Source organism: Schistocerca cancellata, chromosome 2, assembly GCF_023864275.1.
Source record: "Schistocerca cancellata isolate TAMUIC-IGC-003103 chromosome 2, iqSchCanc2.1, whole genome shotgun sequence".
NCBI classification, from domain to species: domain Eukaryota; kingdom Metazoa; phylum Arthropoda; class Insecta; order Orthoptera; family Acrididae; genus Schistocerca; species Schistocerca cancellata.
This window is the reverse complement of record NC_064627.1, coordinates 783,423,477-783,444,941: the sequence shown is the minus strand read 5'-3', so window position 1 is coordinate 783,444,941 and position 21,465 is coordinate 783,423,477. Positions and strand designations below refer to the sequence as shown.

Sequence of the window (21,465 nt, the reverse complement as noted above, 5' to 3'; positions counted from 1 at the left end):
TGGCAGGGGTAAAATATAGGGAGCAAAAGGCTATTTATAATTTGTACAGAAACCAGATGGTAGTTATAAGAGTCGAGGGGTATGAAAGGGAAGCAGTGGTTGGGAAGGGAGTAAGACAGGGTTGTTGCCTCTCCCCAATGTTATTCAATCTGTCTATTGAGCAAGCAGTGAAGGAAACAAAAGAAAAATTCAGAGTAAGTATTAAAATCCATGGAGAAGAAATGAAAACTTTGAGGTTCGCTGATGACATTGTAATTCTGTCAGTGACAGCAAAGGACTTGGAAGAGCAGTTGAACGGAATGGATAGTGTCTCAAAAGGAGGATATAAGATGAACATCAACAAAAGCAAAATGAGGGTAATGGAATGTAGTCGAATTAAGTCGGGTGATGCTGAGGGAATTAGATTAGGAAATGAGACACTTAAAGTAGTAAAGTAGTTTTGCTATCTGGGGAGCACAATAATTGATGATGGTCGAAGTAGAGAGGATATAAAATGTAGACTGGCAATGGCAAGGAAAGCGTTTCTGAAGAAGAGAAATTTGTTAACATCAAGTATAGATTTAAGTGTCAGGAAGTCGTTTCTGAAAGTATTTGTATGGAGTGTAGCCATGTATGGAAGTGAAACATGGACGATAAATAGTTTGGACAAGAAGAGAATAGAAGCTTTCGAAATGTGGTGCTACAGAAGAACGCTGAAGATTAGATGAGTAGATCACATAACAAATGAGGACGTACTGAATAGTATTGGGGAGAAGAATTTGTGGCAAAACTTGACTAAAAGAAGGGACTGGTTGGTAGGACATGTTCTGAGGCATCAAGGGGTCACCAATTTAATACTGGAGGGCAGCGTGGAGGGTAAAAATCGTAGAGGGAGACCAAGAGATGAATATACCAAGCAGATTCAGAAGGATGAAGGCTGCAGTAGGTTCTGGGAGATGAAGAAGCTTCCACAGGATAGAGTAGCATGGAGAGCTGCATTCAGATTCAGATTCAGATTCTTTATTAGTCATTCAGCATTATTCCATGCAATAGACTTCGTCAGTTCACTTAACCTATTAATTTTATAAAATAAATTTTTACATATTTAAGTTGATATTGGGCATTTCTAAAAATTCTTCTAATGAATAGAATGGATTAGTTAACAAGAAGTTATGAACATTGTCTTTAAATAATTTGTCAGGCTTGATTGACCCATTTTTAGACAATTTGTTATATATTTTAATTGCCATATACTTATGACTATTGTTAGTTTTAGCTAATCTATTTTGTGGCAACAGCAGAGAAGTACACGTTCTTGTATAGTAGCCATGCCTTTCATTTGTTACACTTAAATTAGGTAGTTCAGCAAGTATGTAGTTAACACTGTCAAGAATATATAAATTAATTACTGTTAAAATTCTATATTTAATGAACAGTGGTTTACAATGTGTTCTATTATCTACTTTAGCCATTACTCTGATTGCTTTCTTTTGGATCACCATAATTTCATTTATTTTTCTGCTGTTTCCCCAGAGTATTAACCCATACCTTAAAATAGATTGAAAAAAGGCAAAGTATGCTGTCCTTACATACTCAAATGTCACACAACACATCAGTCTCTTCAACAAATATATAACTCTTGACAACCTAACCACTATGTGATCAACATGAGAGTTCCATGTTAGACTGTTGTCAAGTACGATACCTAAAAACTTTGCCTTTTGTTTATCTATTTTTGTAGTCTTTTGTAGTCTCAAACCAGTCTCAGGACTGAAGACCACAACAACAACATATACTGAAAAATATGTAGCCTTTGACAGCCAGGAAGTTTGTTGGAGCATGTGTAAAAATCTGAACTAGATAAGTCAAGAACTTTTTGAGATTTTTGCTTACAACGTATCACTTTTATGTATTAGATTAACATTTGTATCGGATACATAATAAAAAAAATTGGTAGCTTTTGTCTGTCTGGGCATTTATTAGAGTATTGACAAAAATTTGAGGTAAATCAGCCATGTACTTTTATTGAGTTTTGGTAACATCCTTAATCGATGACTTGTCTTTATACTGTAAGTACATGTAAAATGTATGACCTTTGTCCATCTGAATGTTTGTTATAGCATTGTGTGAAAATGTAAAGTAAATTGGACTTTTTTGAGATTTTTGGTAATAACATTAAACTATGACTTGTCTCCAGTAGAAGTATAGATTTTGTACATATATTTATATATCACATACATTACAAATATGTAGTTTATGTCTCTCTGAACATTTATTAACTGTGTAAAAATTTGAAGTAAATAGGTCAAGAACTTTCTGAGATTTTTTTCTAAAAACCTTTCACTATTATGTAGCACATATATATTTATATGTTATACATAAAAATTGTGTAGCCTATGTCTGTCCTAATGTTTTTTTAGAGTATTGTTTAAAAATTTGAAGTAAGTCAGTCAAGACCTTTTTGAGATTTTCAGTACTAACTAAAACTACAATTTGTCTCTGTATGGTAACATAGATGATCTACCCAGTTCTTTGCCCTACAAGTTAGTAATATATGTTGTTGATAGAACCCTCATTCAATAGATGGATTTGCACTTAGATAACTATGAGTAAGAACTATGATAGAGTAGACAGAATACATTGTATAAGACAATTATACTGTGAATAAAAAAATGGTTTCCTGTGATTCTAGTAAATTGAAACCTCTGTTTTATGTTTTTGAGTGGTCCAGACTTAAAAAATGCAAAATTGAGGAAAACGTTAAAACCTCAAAATATGAGCAGAAATGTATGTAATTGGTATATATAATTAAAAATCATAATCCTTTCTACATATTGTATAAATTCTGTATAGGTGAAGGAAATTAAAATTTACAATATAACATTTAAACAATAATTTGTGGTAATAAATTTCATAATTTTTTTAAAAAAATTACAGGTTTTTGTAACAGCAAGTAAAACCTCATCAAAAAATTGAAGCTGGTATCTGGATACAAGGTAACTGAGCAATTTTCCTGCATGCTACGACCACAAATTAGATGTCAAAACGTGTTTTGAGAGCTCATCCCTTTGAACCCACCTGAAGAAAGCAAAAATTGATGAACATTGTGAATTAAACTGAAAATTGTGAAGTACGGTAAAAGGCGGCGTAATCTAACACATGGGGCTGTGTGTTTTCCTTCAGTAGTCAATGGCAGTGCAGCTACAGTCTCATGCAGCATACTCTGGTGCAGTGAGCACAGTGACCTCTAGTGTATTGCTTGCAAACTTTTCCTTGTTCATTGTACTGACTGATCGAATATGTTTCACACTACTTTTTGCAGGAAATGATGTGTGACATTGTGGCACTGTGAAGGCGACCAGAAATGAGGCTATGGATTTGTTGATCACTATTGTGCTGAGTTGATGTTTATGAATGTGTTAGTGACAAAAGAACCTCAATAGTAATGAAAAACTCTTTATGGGAATGTGTTTGTGTTCACAAAATGTGCAAAATATTTGTGACAAGGAAGAATATGAACGTTATTGCTCATTGTTTCACTTGCAGCAATTTAAGCAGGTCCTCTTAGATTCCTGCCAAACCACACACTCAGAAATTGTCACATATTTTGAAACTAAGAGGCAACTATTTGTGAGAAGGAAGAATAAGAATTTTATTGCTACTCGTTTCAGTCCCAGCAATTAAAGCTGCCCTCTTAGATTCCTGCCTAACCACACACTCAGAAATCATCACATACTCGGAAATAGACAGCCAAATATTTATTTCATCCTTTGATCTTTGATCAAACAGAAACGTTAAATAAGACCAAATATTGCAGAACATACTTGTATTTCATTCATAAAAAAGTGTCAGATTATGTTAACAATGCTAAGGTGGAAAAAAATGTTAGCATGTAGCAGGAATGACAACTTACCACCTCTAACTCAAGAAACCATGATGTTATTCATTGTGCTACAGATTAATAGTCTAAATTTTGACAATTTCTTCTGTTATTATCTCTTGAGGCCTTATATCTTTGATTCTTTATTAACTGACATTTAATTATATGGGTGATATGTTTGTGATACATTTTCAATGCGCCACTACTTTGAAATGGCATACTGCGGCACACACACTACATAGGAAATGAATAACTGAAATGCACATGGTTCACACTGGGGTCATTCCTATGTGCTGGCAAAAATCAACAGTTGTATGCCCATTAGTGATGTCATGATTGAAAAAAGTAGTGTTAAACCTACTCGACACTTGTGCTGAGTAGCCAAAGTGGAGCATTCTGCAGTATTGCCAATGGGCGCCATTTGCATTTTGAACTCATTGCTTGCTGTAACATTCCACGTGGGAAAAATATATATAAAAAACAAAGATGCTGTAACTTACCAAACGAGAAAGTGCTGGTATGTTGATAGACACAATAAAAAACACACAAACACACACACAAATATTCAAGCTTTCACAACCCAAAGTTGCTTCATCAGGAAAGACGGAAGGAGAGGGAAAGACAAAAGGATGTGGGTTTTAAAGGAGAGGGTAAGGAGTCATTCCAATCCCGGGAGTGGAAAGACTTACCTTAAGGGGAAAAAAGGACAGGCATACACTCGCACACACACACATATCCATCCGCACATATACAGACACAGGCAGACATATATAAATGCAAAGAGGGTGGGCAGAGATGTCAGTTGAGGCGGAAGTACAGAGGCAAAGATGTTGTTGAATGACAGGTGAGGTACAAGGGGCGGCAACTCGAAATTAGCGGAGGTTGAGGCCTGGTGGGTAACGGGAAGAGAGAATATATTGAAGGGCAAGTTCCCATCTCCGGAGTTCTGATAGGTTGGTGTCAGTGGGAAGTATCCAGATAACCCGGATGGTGTAACACTGTGACAAGATGTGCTGGATGTGCACCAAGGCATGTTTAGCCACCGTAGCCACAGGGTGATCCTCATTACCAACAAACACTGTCCGCCTGTGTCCATTCATGCAAATGGACAGTTTGTTGCTGGTCATTCCCACATAGAAAGCTTCACAGTGCAGGCATGTCAGTTGATAAATCATGCGGGTGCTTTCACATCTGTCTCTGCCTTTGATCGTGTACACCTTCTGGGTTACAGGACTGGAGTAGGTGGTAGTGGGAGGGTGCATGGGACAGGTTTTATACCGGGGGGCAGTTACAAGGCTAGGAGCCAGAGGGTAGGGAAGGTGGTTTGGGGATTTCATAGGGATGAACCAAGAGGTTATGAAGGTTAGATGGATGGCGGAAAGACACTATTGTTGGAGTGGGGAGGATTTCATGAAGGAGGGATCTCATTTCAAGGCAGGATTTGAGGAAGTCATATCCCTGCTGGAGAGCCACATTCAGACTCTGATCCAGTCCCGGAAAGTATCCTGTCACAAGTGGGGCACTTTTGGGGTTCTTCTGTGGGAGGTTCTGAGTTTGAGGGGATGAGGAAGTGGCTCTAGCTATTTGCTTCTGTACCAGGTTGGGAGGGTGGTTGCAGGATGCAAAAGCTGTTTTCAGGTTATTGGTGTAATGGTTCAGAGATTCAGGACTGGAGCAGATTCGTTTGCCACAGCTTAGGTCTTCGTGGCAAATGAATCTGCTCCAGTCCTGAATGGCAAAGATTCATCATTTTGGTACTGCAAGGTCTTTCTTTCTGTTTTCCCTATTTGGATGACAGCCTTGTCTTTTTGTCCACTGTGCAATAGCACAAACAGCACTTAACTGAAGTCTTCAAGTGGTTGGGACAGTATGGCATGGTTCTAAACATTGCTAAGTGTATATTTCGCCACTCACAAATTAACTTCCTAGGCACCTGATTTCATCTATGGGGTCACTACCATTACATGAAAAAGTGGAAGCCATTTTACAAACTGCTGAACCAAATACTGTTAGATAATTATGTCAATTCCTTGGCATGCTAAACTTCTACCATCAAAATCTGCCACACTCGCCCAAGCTACAAGTACTGTTGAGCTTATCACTCTCTGATCTGAAATATGAGGGCAACTCAGTGACTCAGGGGATGGATGCCTTGAGCTCTGCCTTCAAAGCGGCAAAACGAGCACAGCAGATGCAACACTTCTCGCTCACTCTGAACTGGATGGACCCCTTGCAGTAGTTGTGGTTGTGAGCCAAATACCTGCTTGTGCAGCATTACAGCAGTCCCACCATGGTGGATGGCAGCCACTGGTCCTTTACTCACACAAGCTCTTTCCACCACAGCAAAAGTGGAGGAAATACAATAGAGAACTTCCCACTACCAATGAAGCTATCAAGTACTTTCACCCACAACTGGAAGCTAGAGATTTTACTATTTTCACAGATCACAAGCTACTCACTTATGCATTATGCCAAACAGTAACAATTGCTCACCTCACCAGCATAACCATCTGGTATTGATTGACTGGTTCAGCATGGATATCAGATACATTTTGAGAATCACCAATGTAGTAGTTGATAGTCTTTCCCAAGTCATCAACATCTCAAGCACTACTGATTTTGCTTGACTTGCTAAGGCACAAGAGACTGACCAGAAACTCCAGAACTTCCGCAAAGACACATCATCAGCCTTGGAACTGTGATTAGACTGTGCTTCTGGTGCAGATGTCAAACTGTACTGTGATGTCTCAACTAGAAAACTTTATCCATTCTTGCCTCATACAGTCCGGAGATGCGAATTTGATGCCTTGCATAATCTGTGTCATCCTGGGCAGTCCAACATTCCTCCTAGTGTCACAACAATTTGTTTAGCCTGGAATCTGAAAAGACTGCTCAGAATGGACTCGTACATTTGTAAAGTGCAAACAAAGAATAGTTCCCCACCACATGCATGCACCAGTGGGGGACTTTCCTGACACAACTACATGATTTGCACATGTGCATATCAATGTTTTAGGCACATTACCTCCATCAAATAGACCACATTAAATTCTTACTATGACTGATCATATTACTCACCAGCCAGAAGCTGTGTCAGTTGATAACATCTCCAAAGTAACCATAGCCTACACTTTCTTTCCAAGCTGGATTTCTCAATTCACTTACCACTACACATCATAACAGATCACAGCTGCCAATTTGAATCAGACCTGTTTGCTCAGCTCAACAAATTCTGCAGCACTATTCACCACAAGACCACAAGCTGCCATCCAGTAAGTAACATTACAATAGTATGCTGGCACCATTCTCTAGAGGCAGCACTCATGTGTCGTGAAACAAATTGGACCACAGCTCTATAATTGGTTTTACTCAGGGAGCTTGTAGATGTGCAGTTCTTACAGTTTATTGACCACAGTTATTGCAATTCATTTGTCAATTGAGGGAACAGATTTCATGGATTCACCCTTGCCAAGTTTCGCAATATGGCACATCTCCCAACTATGTACCGCATGACCTGGAAATATGTACACACATAATGCTTCGTACAGATAGCATCAAATATTCACTTCAGTCATCACACACAGGTCCACACAGAGTCTTAACTGAGGAGCAAGCACTTTGGACATATTAGTAAATGGCAAGTCCCTAACGACTGTGTCAATCCTGCTTATGTTTTCCAGAAAGTACAACTGGCTGATGTGCCACAGCTACAACCTCATTTGTTAACACTAGCACGGCCACCAGTATCAGCATCTACAGCACCCACCACAGACCCTCTTCCAAAATGTACAACATTGTAAATGCATGCATTTTACAGTAAACAGTTCCTGGAAGCACTCTGCTTCCCTCAAGGGACCTCCCTGTACAGTGATGTGTCATATTGTGTATTGTGTTGCATGTGTTGCTGTTTATTTACATCACAGCTGACAAAACATTTTTTGCTCCAGCCACCAGAGGTGCTGTTTTATTCTTTAGGAATGAGGTTGTTCTTGGAAGGGTTCACTATTGTTTTTGGAGAGTATTTTATAGTAGTTTTTTGGTATGAGATAAACAGAGTGTTTCATATTTTCTCAAGGAAAGACTCTCCTCATATAAAACTTCTCTGAAGCTGTTACCTCATAAAAAGTTTTCTTCCTGTGGAGCAATAAAACAATTGTTCATCTCTGTATGAGATTTTATACTATTTTGTACACCAGCCAGGCTAGCCCTCGACTTGTGCAACTTCAACAGTCAGACAGCCCAACAACCTGGTTACATACTTCCACTATAAATGATTATAGTTCAACTGTAAATTGGTTATCAACAATATGTGATGGTGGTAACATTCCAAAGACTGTATTGACTACGCATTTGGTCCTGGCTAGGAGCACTTGTAATTTAATGTAGATCTGACTTAAGCACAAGAACTTCAACCTAACATTATGACAACTTGTGACATTTACTTTTCAAGAAATGGTGGGTTGTTGTACTTGACTCTAAAGCCAAGGGGGGGGGGGGGGGGGGGGAAATGTCACAGAATAGTATATGACTGTCTCAGTGCCCTTCCGCAATAATATTCACTCAGTTTTATCATAATAGTTTTAAATTATAGAAATGGTTTATGTTTTTAGAAATGATGTTACCACTGTAAATGTTCCTTAATTTTAAATGAAAAGTTAGCTTCCAAAATAGCCTGACGAGGGTTAACACCTTAGGCAGAAATTACTTTTGTATTAATATTTTCTTCTATGACTACGCACTATTACACAATGAGTCAAACAAGGTAATTCTCTTGCTTTTAGTAAATTTTATTTTGTTGTCATTTTTACAGATGAACATTCATCTAATTTCATGCTTTGGATATGAACCTCATAGGGAATAAGATAGTTTTTCATTATATCTCAAGAGTGTTTTCATATTAATATTCATTTGGCTCAGTATAGAAATGCTATAAAATTTTATTGATTGTAGAGGATATTTCCATGCACCCACTATAACTGGTTTTAATTCACCTATAAATCAGTTACCAACAATATGTAATGACAGTAACATTCCAGAGACAGAATTTGTTATTGACTTAATATTTGGTCTGGGCTCTGAGTAATCGTAATTACATGTACGTTTTGACTTAAGCACGAGAATCTTAACCTAATCTTATAACCAGTAAGCATGAAAGCTTGTAACATATAGAGTGTGATTCAAAAAGAAAGAACAGATTTCAGTTGTTCATTGGCTGCAGAATGAAAGGAAAGCTTCACAAATCTGTGTTGAGGCCCATGATACTGTGTAGCATATAAACTTGGCCAATTACAAAAGCCCAAGAGAAAAAGATGGAAGTGGCAGAAATGAGAATGTTAAGGTGGATGAGTGGGGTGACACTAAAGGATAGACTAAGGATGGGTACATCAGGGGAACAGTGGAAGTGGGGTCCATAGGGAAGAAGATCCAAGAAAGTAGGCTAAGATGGTATGGACATGTGCAGAGAAGAGGAGAGTACTAGGTGGGGAGAAGAATTGAAGACCTAGAAATCGAAGGACCAAGGAGAAGAGGAAGACCAAAACTGAGATGGAAGGACAAGGTAGCAGGGGACCTATGGGAGAAAGGATAGCTCAGAGAAGAAGCACTGGATAGACATTTATGGAAGAGAAGGATCCAGCAAAGCAACGCTGACCCCACGTGATGGGGGAAAAGGCTGAGATGATGATGATGATGATGATGATTAAAGATAAACTATGAAAGACAGAAACCCATTGCACATATCACTGGATAGAGGAAGGTTTAAATTTTATGTTCGCGCAGATACTATACTACACACTCAATTTGTGCATAATGCATCGTTCGAGAAACATCACAACGGTAATCCATTCCAATCTAAACATGAATCAACATGTCCTCATTCATTGAATAGACAGCGTCAACAATCTGATTTCTCAGCTTTTGAAAAGTAGCTGCAATAGGTGGGAAAACTAATAACGTCTTTTATGTGCCCCCACAGAAAAAAAATCGCAAGGTGTGAGGTCTGGTGACCTGGGCTGCCAAAAGCAATGAACAAGACCTTGTTGTCCAACTCTTCCAATCAAACATTGTGGAATGGTGTTATTATGATAATGCCACAACTCAAGGTGAAAGTGGTGCATAAAAATGAAATCATTGGTATCTTTATGAAGTTTGGTATGTAACCAATTTTGCAGAATGTCCAGTTATGATATTTATGTCACAGTTTCCTCTGCAGGAAAGAAAGGTTTGCTAGAAAGTTGCAAGGTTCATAAACTTTGTGAACAGACGCACCACAAAACACATTCAGTTTTGGAGAGTCTCTTTCATGTCTGATGATGATGCCATGATTTTATAACCTCAAAATTATGGCAGTTTACTTTATGTGATGTATGGAATGTTGATTCATCTGAAAAGACAAGTCATTCAGAAAAAGTGTACTCTGCCATATCCTGGAGAAACGAAATGCCAGTATGTAACTGCTGCAGTAACTGCAACTTGTAAGGCTTCATATGTAGGCACCATTTCAAAACACATCAAGACTGTTGTTTGAGGCAGTTGAAATTCCTGGCTGCCCATCTAGTGGGCTTCCTAGGGCTCCATGTGAACGCATCTCAGATATGGTTGACATTTTCATTAGACAAGCATGGATGACCAGTGTTCTTTGCTTTGCATACACAATTAACTTCCATGGATTTTGTAGCCTATCATAAATATGCATTTGCAGTGATGGTTTCTTGCTGAATCGATGATGGAATGCACAGTGCATTTGAATATTGGATTGACTTCGTGCAAATTCCAACACACAAAATGATTTCTCTAGTGGTGTAGTCACCATGTTGCTACAAACAGCAGTGCAGCTTGAACCTTCCTTTATCCAGTGACATGCTCAATGCATTTCTATCGTTTATAGTTTGTAATAAATGATTGAAATAATTCTTTCTTTATCAACCACCCAGTACTTTATGAGAAATGCTGTTATGTTGTATATGCACTGACGTGCTGTAATTTTAAAAATGTTACAAAGCCATCCTAAAGCCAGAGGCTATTTTGTTCATAACTGCTAATCATATAAGGCTGTATTTCAACCATCCATTATGATGGATGCTGAGGTGATTCATTATAATGTATACTCCTGTGCAGACTGAGAGCAGAGATTTTGTTATTTCAGAAATTCTGCGATGACAGTATTTTGTTTGAAACTATCTTTGTACTCATGTTAAATGTTTTAGGGAAAATAATGAAAATACAGATTACTATTAACAGATCTACATTTGCTTCATGAGTTTCCCAATTAAAAGTCCATTAACACTATCAAATGCAATATTGTTTACCTTTACATTATGCTACACTGATAGACACAACAACTTAAATTTTTATGATAAAACTGGATTTCTGAGTTCTAGTTGTCAGTTTCTGATCACGTAGATGAAGATCAATTATTTGCAAAATTTTTGATCTCTGAAAAGAGTATTTATTTCATTATGCAGTGATAGAAAAGTCATGTATTTTTAGTGAAATTATAAGGTAATAATCTATTCTTATATGATTCAGAACACATTCATTATAGGATAACATTAATACCATAAGCTATCATAAAAAACAAAAATATTCATATTTTAATATTATAAAATGCAAAGACATTCACAGATACTACATATACAGGGTGGTCCACTGATAATGACCGGGCCAAATATCTCACAAAATAAGCGTCAAACGAAAAAACTACTAAGAATGAAACTCGTCTAGCTTGAAGGGGGTAATCAGATGGTGCTATGGTTGGCCCACTAGATGGCGGTGCCATACATCAAACTGATATCAACTGCATTTTTTTAAGTAGGAACCCTCATTTTTTATTACATACGTAAAGAAATATGAATGTTTTAGTTGGACTACTTTTTTTGCTTTGTGATAGATGGCGCTGTAATAGTCACAAATGTATAAGTACGTGGTATCACATAATATTCGCCAGTGCAGACGGTATTTGCTTTGTGATACATTACCCGTGTTAAAATGGACCATTTACCAATTGTGGAAAAGGTCGATATCCTGTTGATGTATGGCTATTGTGATCAAAATGCCCAATGGGTGTGTGCTATATACACTGCTCGGTATCCTGGACAACATCATCCAAGTGTTCGGACCGTTTGATGGATAGTTATGTTATTTAAGGAAACAGGAAGTGTTCAGCCACATGTGAAACGTCAACCATGACCTGCAACAAATGACGATGCACAAGTAGGTGTTTTAGCTGCTGTCGCGGCTAATCTGCACATCAGCAGCAGACAAACTGCGTGAGAATCAGGAATCTCAAAAACTTCAGTGTTGAGAATGCTACACCAACATCGATTGCAGCCGTACCATATTTCTATGCACCAGGAATTGCATGGCGACAACTCTGTAAGTCATGTACAGTTCTGCCACTGGGCACAAGAGAAATTACAGGACGATGACAGACTTTTTGCACACGTTCTATTTAGTGATAAAGCGTCATTCACCAACAGCAGTAACGTAAACCGGCATAATATGCACTATTGGGCAATGGAAAATCCACAATGGCTGCGACAAGTGGAACATCAGCGACCTTGGCGGGTTAATGTATGGTGCGGCATTATGGGAGGAAGGATGATTGCCCCCATTTTATCTATGGCAATCTAAATGGTGCAATGTATGCTGATTTCCTACGTAATATTCCACAGATGTTACTACAAGATGTTTCACTGCATGACAGAATGGCAATGTACTTCCAACATGATGGATGTCCAGCACATAGCTCGCGTGCTGTTGAATCGATATTGAATAACATATTTCACGACAGATGAATTGGTCGTCGAAGCACCATACCATGGCCTGCACATTCACCGGATCTGACATCCCCGAATTTCTTTCTGTGGGGAAAGTTGAAGGATATTTGCTATCGTGATCCACTGACAACGCCTGACAACATGCGTCAGCGCATTGTCAGTGCATGTGCGAACATTACGGAAGGCGAACTACTCGCTGTTGAGAGGAATGTCATTACACGTATAGCCAAATGCATTGAGGTTATGGACATCATTTTGAGCATTTATTGCATTAATGTGGTATTTACAGGTAATCACGCTGTAACAGCATGTGTTCTCACAAATGATAAGTTCACAAAGGTACATGTATCACAATGGGACAACCGAAATAAAATGTTCAAATGTACCTACGTTCTGTATTTTAATTTATAAAACCTACCTGTTACCAACTGTTGGTCTAAAATTGTGAGCCATATGTTTGTGACTATTGCAGCGCCATCTATTACAAAACGAAAACAGTGGTCCAACTAAAACATTCATATTTCCTTACATACTACACGAATATGTAATAAAAAATGCGGGTTCTTATTTTAAAAAAATGCAGTTGATATCCATTTGACCTATGGCAGCGCCATCTAGTGGGGCAACCATAGCCCCATGTGGTTTGCCCCTTCAAGCTAGATAAGTTTTGTTCTTTGTAGTTTTTTTGTTTGTTGCTTATTTTGCGAGATATTTGACCTGGTCACGATCAATGGACCACCCTGTATAATATTCCTGAGCAGTGATACAGCCTCTTAGACTCTTCCATGAGTCTACACTAGATAATATGCTCATAAAAACACAGGACAAGTGGAAATAATGTTTTATGATTATCTGTGTGTATGTATTACAAATATGACAAGCACTCATTCATCTGAATATTAGATATTAACATTTTAGAAGCACAAATTTCAAAATTTTATATAAAGAGAGTAGGTTAGCTTACCTGGGCATGTGCAAGAGCAGCCCTGGCTCGCAGCATGCAGCGGTCAGGTGGTTGACTTGTTATCCAAGGCCCTATGACATGCACCGGCCATGGTTTAAACCCTGGATCTGGCCATGACACTCCAGGCAATGTGCAGCCTCCTGGTAATGGCTGCCCACCTGATGGTCGTCGTAACAGATCTGGTGTCTCCAACCCTGTAGTACATGCACTATTTATTACATCTGTTACAACAGATCACAGTTTTTTAGGCTAATTGCTGTGCACCTGGAAAGACAGGGAGTTTATTTTGTGTTAGATACTAGTTCCATCTTACTTTAGAGCAATCACTATTTGAAAAATGAAAGATTCCACAGGTTTCCGTAATACATTCAACTTATCAAGAGTGCTCTTGACGTGTCGACAGCAAAATTAGTTAGTGTTTCCATAAGAGCATTAATTTCCTATTTTATCAGGAAAAAAACACTTGTCTGATATTATTGCATTAGCAATGTTTCTTTGGGTGTGTTCAGCGATGACAGATTTTTTCACCATTATCATCTTGTTTCGAAACAGTGTATTTTCAAATCAGTATTTTTATTTACAAATATTTTAAGTATCTACAAACAAAAGAAAATGCTCTTTATTGGACCAACAGTACAGATATTTGTCTGCATTAGATGTAGATAAAGGTTATAAAAATTCCAGAAAGAATCTTTCACTCTGCACCACATTGTGCACTATTTTTAAACTTGCTGGCACATTTAAAACAGCATACCAGACCAGGACTCAAACCAGAACTTTTCCTTTTGTGGGCAATGCTCCTATCAAATGAACTATCTAGGTATGACTCACAACTTGCTCCCCACAGCTTTACGTCTGCTAATACTTCTCTACTTCTTTCTTAGTTCACAGAACTTCTCCTGTACGCCATGTGCCACTAGCCATCCTGCAAGAAAGGATTTTGTTGAGAAATGGTTGAGTCACAGTGTAGGGGATAATTCCCAGGATGAACCTCCCATCCTGCTATTTTTTTATCTTAAACTTGGGCATGCAATGTGACATGTTTCCTCAAAATCAGTGAACACAATGGCAATCAACAAGTAGTTTACTACAATGTGGTCTTGTACTGCACAGGAAGGCTATGACTGATGAGTTCCTGCACAGTCTCAAATAAGATATAGTGATTTGAGAATTTCTGCATAAATTCTAGAACCACTCGGCCTTCCACCAACTCGAACACACAATATTTTAGATGTGAGTGGGAAAAAGGAACCCTTCCTACTGCGCGTCACCTGTCTGTGTGAACAGGTCTGAAGTTAGTCGTGAGAAGACTGTACACAGCGGTCGAACGGCACTGACAAGTACTTGTCGGTCGATCAATGGAAGTCGTAGAAAGCACAATGAAGTACCAAGGAACTTCTGTGTTATTCTGTGCTGTTTTGTAATGGTGACTATTGTTAGTGACAAAAGAACAGTTGAGTTGAGAAGATTTTTAGAGACTCTTAACTTGGACTTGCTAGAGGCTAGACATGTTTGTGGTATCTGGGTAATAGAGGCGTAACTGTTAAACCTACCCTGTTGTAAATGTTACTTAATGGTGTCTAAGGGGAGACAACACAGGCGACTTACAAGAAGTCAAATACTTATGTGAGAAATGACAATTTGTTCTTTATGGAAGTTGAAATATACTGAGAGTGAACTAAAAGTATTTCTTCGAGTACCTACTTATTTCATGAGTAGAGAGAAAGAGAGAGTCTTATATGTTTCTTTAACTAGCATCATTCTTTGGAGAAGAAGTTTTTAGAGATTCCAGTAGCAGTCTAACCAGAGAGGAAGATCGGCTGCGCATTCACAAGTAAGTTGACGCGTGCAAAAGAAGTGAGAAAGTTGTACACATACTTCACCACTTTAAGTCGTCCAAATCATTAGAACATGGCGACCAGTGTGTAAGGACTGAAGGAAAAAAATGAATTTTGAGATGAAAATGAGAGAAAAAGGTATCAAGTGCTGCCATAGCAACCGAGCATAACAAGACAAGAGAACCAATAAGAGAAACTGGAGTATATGAAGGAGAAAATTTGTAAATGCAAATAAGGGAGAAGACGTGAGAAAGTCACAATTTGAAAAACTGGAGAGAAGATCTCGATGTATTACACTTAGAAGAGATACATCTAGAATTATACGACTAAGAAGATCTGGTGTAGGGAGTATACAGCTCTCACACGCATCGTAAGGACGCAGACATGGAAACCAGCCTACATCAAACATTACCGGCACCAGCTGCTGTTCACTGGTACTGACCTACCATCACGTCCACTCACCTACGCTGCAAGAAGTCTACGCCGGGTGAGTGGAAAACAAAACTTTAGTACCTTAGTAAGAAGTGACACAAACTACTGAGTGAACTTTATTAGTGTAGTTATTATACTTATAGTTAATTTTTAAATGCTCAGAAGGTCTAAAGCTTGTAAAATCATGGATAACATTCAGCAAGTTGGAGAAACTTCAGAACCAGCCATGGCTATGAAAATTACCAAAGAAGGGCCTGACTGGTCTGAGTTACTAAATCTGATTAAAGCTCAGAGTATACCATTTAGGCTTGATGAATTATTGATTAGAAGATCAAAATCTTAAATTAGACTCAATAAATATTCAATTAAATGATAAATTAGATGATCGGAGTACAACTTTAAATGCTAAGACTGAAGTTCTAAATAACGAAAGTGAAACCTTGAATAGTCAAGCAACAAATATAGGTTTATTAAATGCCAAGGTTGATGAACAGAGTAGAGAATTTAGTAATCTATGCGAAGGCATGGATGCTTTAAAGACTGAATTTGATACCCTGAATAGTAAAGTTGAAAATTTAAAATTACATTTAAAGAATGAACTAACTAATTCTTTGAACATTCATGTAAATGTTTACTGAATTCAAGGAAAACCAGAATGATAATTATCAGGATTTGACAAAAAAGTTAGAATTTGATATTGAGGAAAAATGTAATACAGTAGAAATCGAAATCAATGAAAAGTTAGGATAATTTGAAAATGTATGAAATGTTAAGTTTGATGCTGTAAAGCAGGGATTGCATACTTTGAAAGAGAGTGTTGTAAAGCAAGATAAGTTAATGCCAATAATCCAGTCGCAAATTGCAGGTGTTAATAAATGAGTAGATAATGTAGAAAGAAACTTCAAAGAGAAACTAGCCAACTCAGACATCATAAATGTAAGTAGTTTGGAGGAAAAGGTAGAGGAAATGAAAAAACAAAAAGTTGCCACGAGAGTAACCTCTGGGAACATATCGCCTATTGTTTCTTCTGAACTTTCAGATACCCAAAAAGATATAGATGATTTGTGGAAAGAATTTAAACTTATCCAGGATAAAGTAGACAAGAGGGTGACTTCTCCTAACATGGTATTGACTAGTTAAATGGTGACTGATTTACAATGGGGGGCCAATTCAGGATTATCCAGGCAATTCCCTAAGTTTACACCAGATGGGGATGTACATCTGACTCATTTTTTGAAAAGATTCAACCAGGCTTTGCCAAAGAACTGGGAGGATTCTAAAAATATTGAATATGCTGTGGGGTACATTGTAGGGGAAGCCTCAGAATGGGGTACTGTAAATATTGAGAAGTTTTCTCCTTGGGGAGACTTCCAGAAGAAATTTAAAGAGAAATAATGGTCTGCTAGTGCACAAGAGAAATTAATATCAGATTTGTGGAACCCAAAATACTAAAATAATACATGAGGTGCTATGAGAAAGTATTTAGACTGGCATCTAATATGGGTGAAGTACTTAAATAAGCCGATGGAAGAAGAAGGGTTAGTGAGAATTTTAATAAGATATTATCCATTTATGCAAGGAAAGATATATTATGTAGTGGTTGGAAAACAGTAGAAGAATTGTTTTCCTTTGTGGATGCACTTGATGCATTAAATAAGGACAGCAATGAAAACTTACACCAAAGTGATAGTCTGAACTACAAAAGTTACAGTGGTAATAACTAAATAAATAAAAAAAAATCATGAGGCTAACCTACTAGAGTACATCAGTGCAACATAAAAAGTGGTAATGACAATTATCAGAAGAAGCATCCACCTTCAAATTTAGGTCCAAAAACTTCACAGGAATTTGTACCAAATAATAACAGGACACAAAGTGGTAACATAATATCTCGATATGGTAACTACCTTTGAATACTAATAATGAGGAAAACGTAGTGCAGTCTGGGTCCAGGGCCAGGGCCTAGGTCATGGAAATACACTAGGAGGCTTTAGTCCATACAAGTATGTTAACTTTACCTACAAAGGAATGGTTGCTACTGGAAGAACCAAGCTTGACTACCAATAATCCACAACCTATAATAGCAGGGACTATGGAGAATTCTAAGGGTAATGTACCTATAGATTCAGGGAGTGAGGTCTCCAACACATCTTTACTTCACTACAGACTAAACAACACTTATCATTATTACCAGTGACCGGAGTTTACATACTTGGAATAACAGGAACAAAAAGTAAGATTGTAAAGTATGAGACTCAAGTGAACTGTGGCATTGGAAATATATTATTTCATCAAACACTGTTAATAGTAGAGAATATCAATAGAGATGTATTGTTTCGTTTATATTGGCTATTAGAGTTTAAAGTTGTCTTGAACTTTGACGAAAATCTTCTATGTTTTGGTAAAGGGGACAGTAGATATTGGACACCATTTGTGACAGGTAGCTATATGGGAAAACAAACAACTGAGTGTCAATGTCTGCAACTAACAGCTACAGCACAACTGTCACCAAAGATGGATAATGAAGATCAAGTAACACCTCGAATTGACATACAGGACAAAGTTAACGAATCTCTAATATTCACCAATCAACAAAAGTGAGATTTACACCTAATTTTAATGGAGTATGAAGTAGCATTCTCTGATTGTCCTGGTAACATCAATGACTATATATGTAAATTCAAAATCAAAGATGACACTCCATTCTTCTGTAAGCCATATCCAATACCTGTAAGTTTGAAAGAAGCAGTTACAGAGGAAATTAACAAAATCATTGATAACAGTATAATACACTCCTGGAAATGGAAAAAAGAACACACTGATACCGGTGTGTCAGACCCACCATACATACTCTGGACACTGCGAGAGGGCTGTACAAGCAATGATCACACACACGGCACAGCGGACACACCAGGAACCGCGGTGTTGGCCGTCGAATGGCGCTAGCTGCGCAGCATTTGTGCACCGCCGCCGTCAGTGTCAGCCAGTTTGCCGTGGCATACGGAGCTCCATCGCAGTCTTTAACACTGGTAGCATGCCGCGACAGCTTGGACGTGAACCGTATGTGCAGTTGATGGACTTTGAGCGAGGGCGTATAGTGGGCATGCGGGAGGCCGGGTGGACGTACCACCGAATTGCTCAACACGTGGGGCGTGAGGTCTCCACAGTACATCGATGTTGTCGCCAGTGGTCGGCGGAAGGTGCACGTGCCCGTCGACCTGGGACCGGACCGCAGTGACGCACGGATGCACGCCAAGACTGTAGGATCCTACGCAGTGCCGTAGGGGACCGCACCGCCACTTACCAGCAAATTAGGGACACTGTTGCTCCTGGGGTATCGGCGAGGACCATTCGCAACCGTCTCCATGAAGCTGGGCTACGGTCCCGCACACCGTTAGGCCATCTTCCGCTCACGCCCCAACATCGTGCAGCCCGTCTCCAGTGGTGTCGCGACAGGTGTGAATGGAGGGACGAATGGAGACGTGTCATCTTCAGCGATGAGAGTCGCTTCTGCCTTGGTTCCAATGATGGTCGTATGCGCATTTGGCGCCGTGCAGGTGAGCGCCACAATCAGGACTGCATACGACCGAGGCACACAGGGCCAACACCCGGCGTCATGGTGTGGGGAGCGATCTCCTACACTGGCCGTACACCACTGGTGATCGTCGAGGGGACACTGAATAGTGCACGGTACATCCAAACCATCATCGAACCCATCGTTAACCATTCCTAGACCGGCAAGGGAACTTGCTGTTCCAACAGGACAATGCACGTCCGCATGTATCCCGTGCCACCCAACGTGCTCTAGAAGGTGTAAGTCAACTACCCTGGCCAGCGAGATCTCCGGATCTGTCCCCCATTGAGCATGTTAGGGACTGGATGAAGCGTCGTCTCACGCGGTCTGCACGTCCAGCACGAACGCTGGTCCAACTGAGGCGCCAGGTGGAAATGGCATGGCAAGCCGTTCCACAGGACTACATCCAGCATCTCTACGATCGTCTCCATGGGAGAATAGCAGCCTGCATTGCTGCGAAAGGTGGATATACACTGTACTAGTGCCGACATTGTGCATGCTCTGTTGCCTGTGTCTATGTGCCTGTGGTTCTGTCAGTGTGATCATGTGATGTATCTGACCACAGGAATGTGTCAATAAAGTTTCCCCTTCCTGGGACAATGAATTCACGGTGTTCTTATTTCAATTTCCGGGAGTGTAGAATGTAGTTCCAGCATCATGAATAGCCCTTGGGTTCATGGTGAAAAAAGCTACAGGTGGGGTGTGGTTAGTGTTGCACACTCATACATTGAATAAGCATATAGAGACAGAAAGAGACAGACCAATTAATATTGATGAATTGTCATCTAAATTTGAAAAAGCAAGGTCTTTTAGCATGATGGACCTGACTGCAGGATATTGGCAAATAAAATTACACCCAGAATCCAAAAAGTATACAGCGTTTCTGTTTGATGGTAAATTATATCATTTCAATGTACTGCCATTCAGACTTACCATATTTACTCGAATCTAAGCCGCACTCGAATCTAAGCCGCACCTGAAAAATTTGACTCGAAGTAAAGGAAAAAAAAATTTCCCGAATCTAAGCCGCACCTGAAATTTGAGACTCGAAATTCAAGGGGAGAGAAAAGTTTTAGGCCGCAGCTCCAAATCGAAACAAAGTTGGTCCATTGTAATATGAGACACAATTTAGGTCGAATGAATGACGATACAGCTACAGTAGTTTGGTTCCAGTCGTAAGCTTAGCAGTTAAGCTTTACCACGTAGCCATTGCTATGCGTCAGGCGCTCCGTCTGTATTTATACGGGTACCCTTCCTTTCTCACGTGCTTCGTCTGGTTTGAATCGATTGCTTATTTTGCTTTGATCTGATAAATGCCGTTTTCTTTGTTATAGGTGTTTGCGTCACTCTTAAGCTGAAAATGCATTACTGCACTGTGTCATGCATTGTTTGTCGCATTCTGATAGTGCGTGTTTACGGCCTGTCGAGGCTCGCGGCATGGCTTGCTTTTGTGCGCGCTACCGCCGCGTACAATAAAAAGAAGAGAGAGGAATCGTCTCATAAGCGAAACAATGACAAGACTGCTATTTGTTGTTACTTACACTGCTGCTTTCTTTGATAATGATCAACAAGAATCAAATAATAGACTGCGTATGATAGAACATGTTCTGAACGAGAGTTAGGCGAAAATTTTTCTCCGTTTGAAAATCTTTGCGGCCGCTTCTTTATTACATCAAATTCTGCACAGAAATTAGAGTCATCTTAGATTTAAAAATCTAAGTCACTTGCCGTGCTTCATTTCTGGCTGTATCACTATTAGGCATAAGAATATTACGAATATAAACATGAGACGATACGTATATTCTTCCGCGTTTGCTGTTGCCTCACTCTAGTTTCGTGGTTTATTAGGCAGACAGGATTTAAATGATATAGCAGCAAACACGAAATAATACATGGCAAAATGTTTATATTCGTATTATTCTTATGGTGAAGAGAATACTGTATGTGATTCAAATTTCATCAGGTTCCTATTAGCAACCATCTCTTCTCACAGATAGGAAAAAATTCAGAATGTAGAGTTG

At 39.0% G+C, this 21,465-nt stretch overlaps 1 protein-coding gene across 1 annotated transcript in view; it reads right to left on the bottom strand.

Annotated features, from left to right (window-relative positions):
• Positions 1 to 21,465, bottom strand: part of LOC126158651 (guanylate cyclase 32E-like) — a 660,283-nt gene that overhangs the window by 38,530 nt on the left and 600,288 nt on the right. Inside the window, exon 22 of the mRNA XM_049916459.1 lies at positions 13,601 to 13,794. Within this exon, the coding sequence (XP_049772416.1) occupies positions 13,601 to 13,794 (194 nt within the window). The remainder of the gene's footprint in view (positions 1 to 13,600; positions 13,795 to 21,465) is intronic.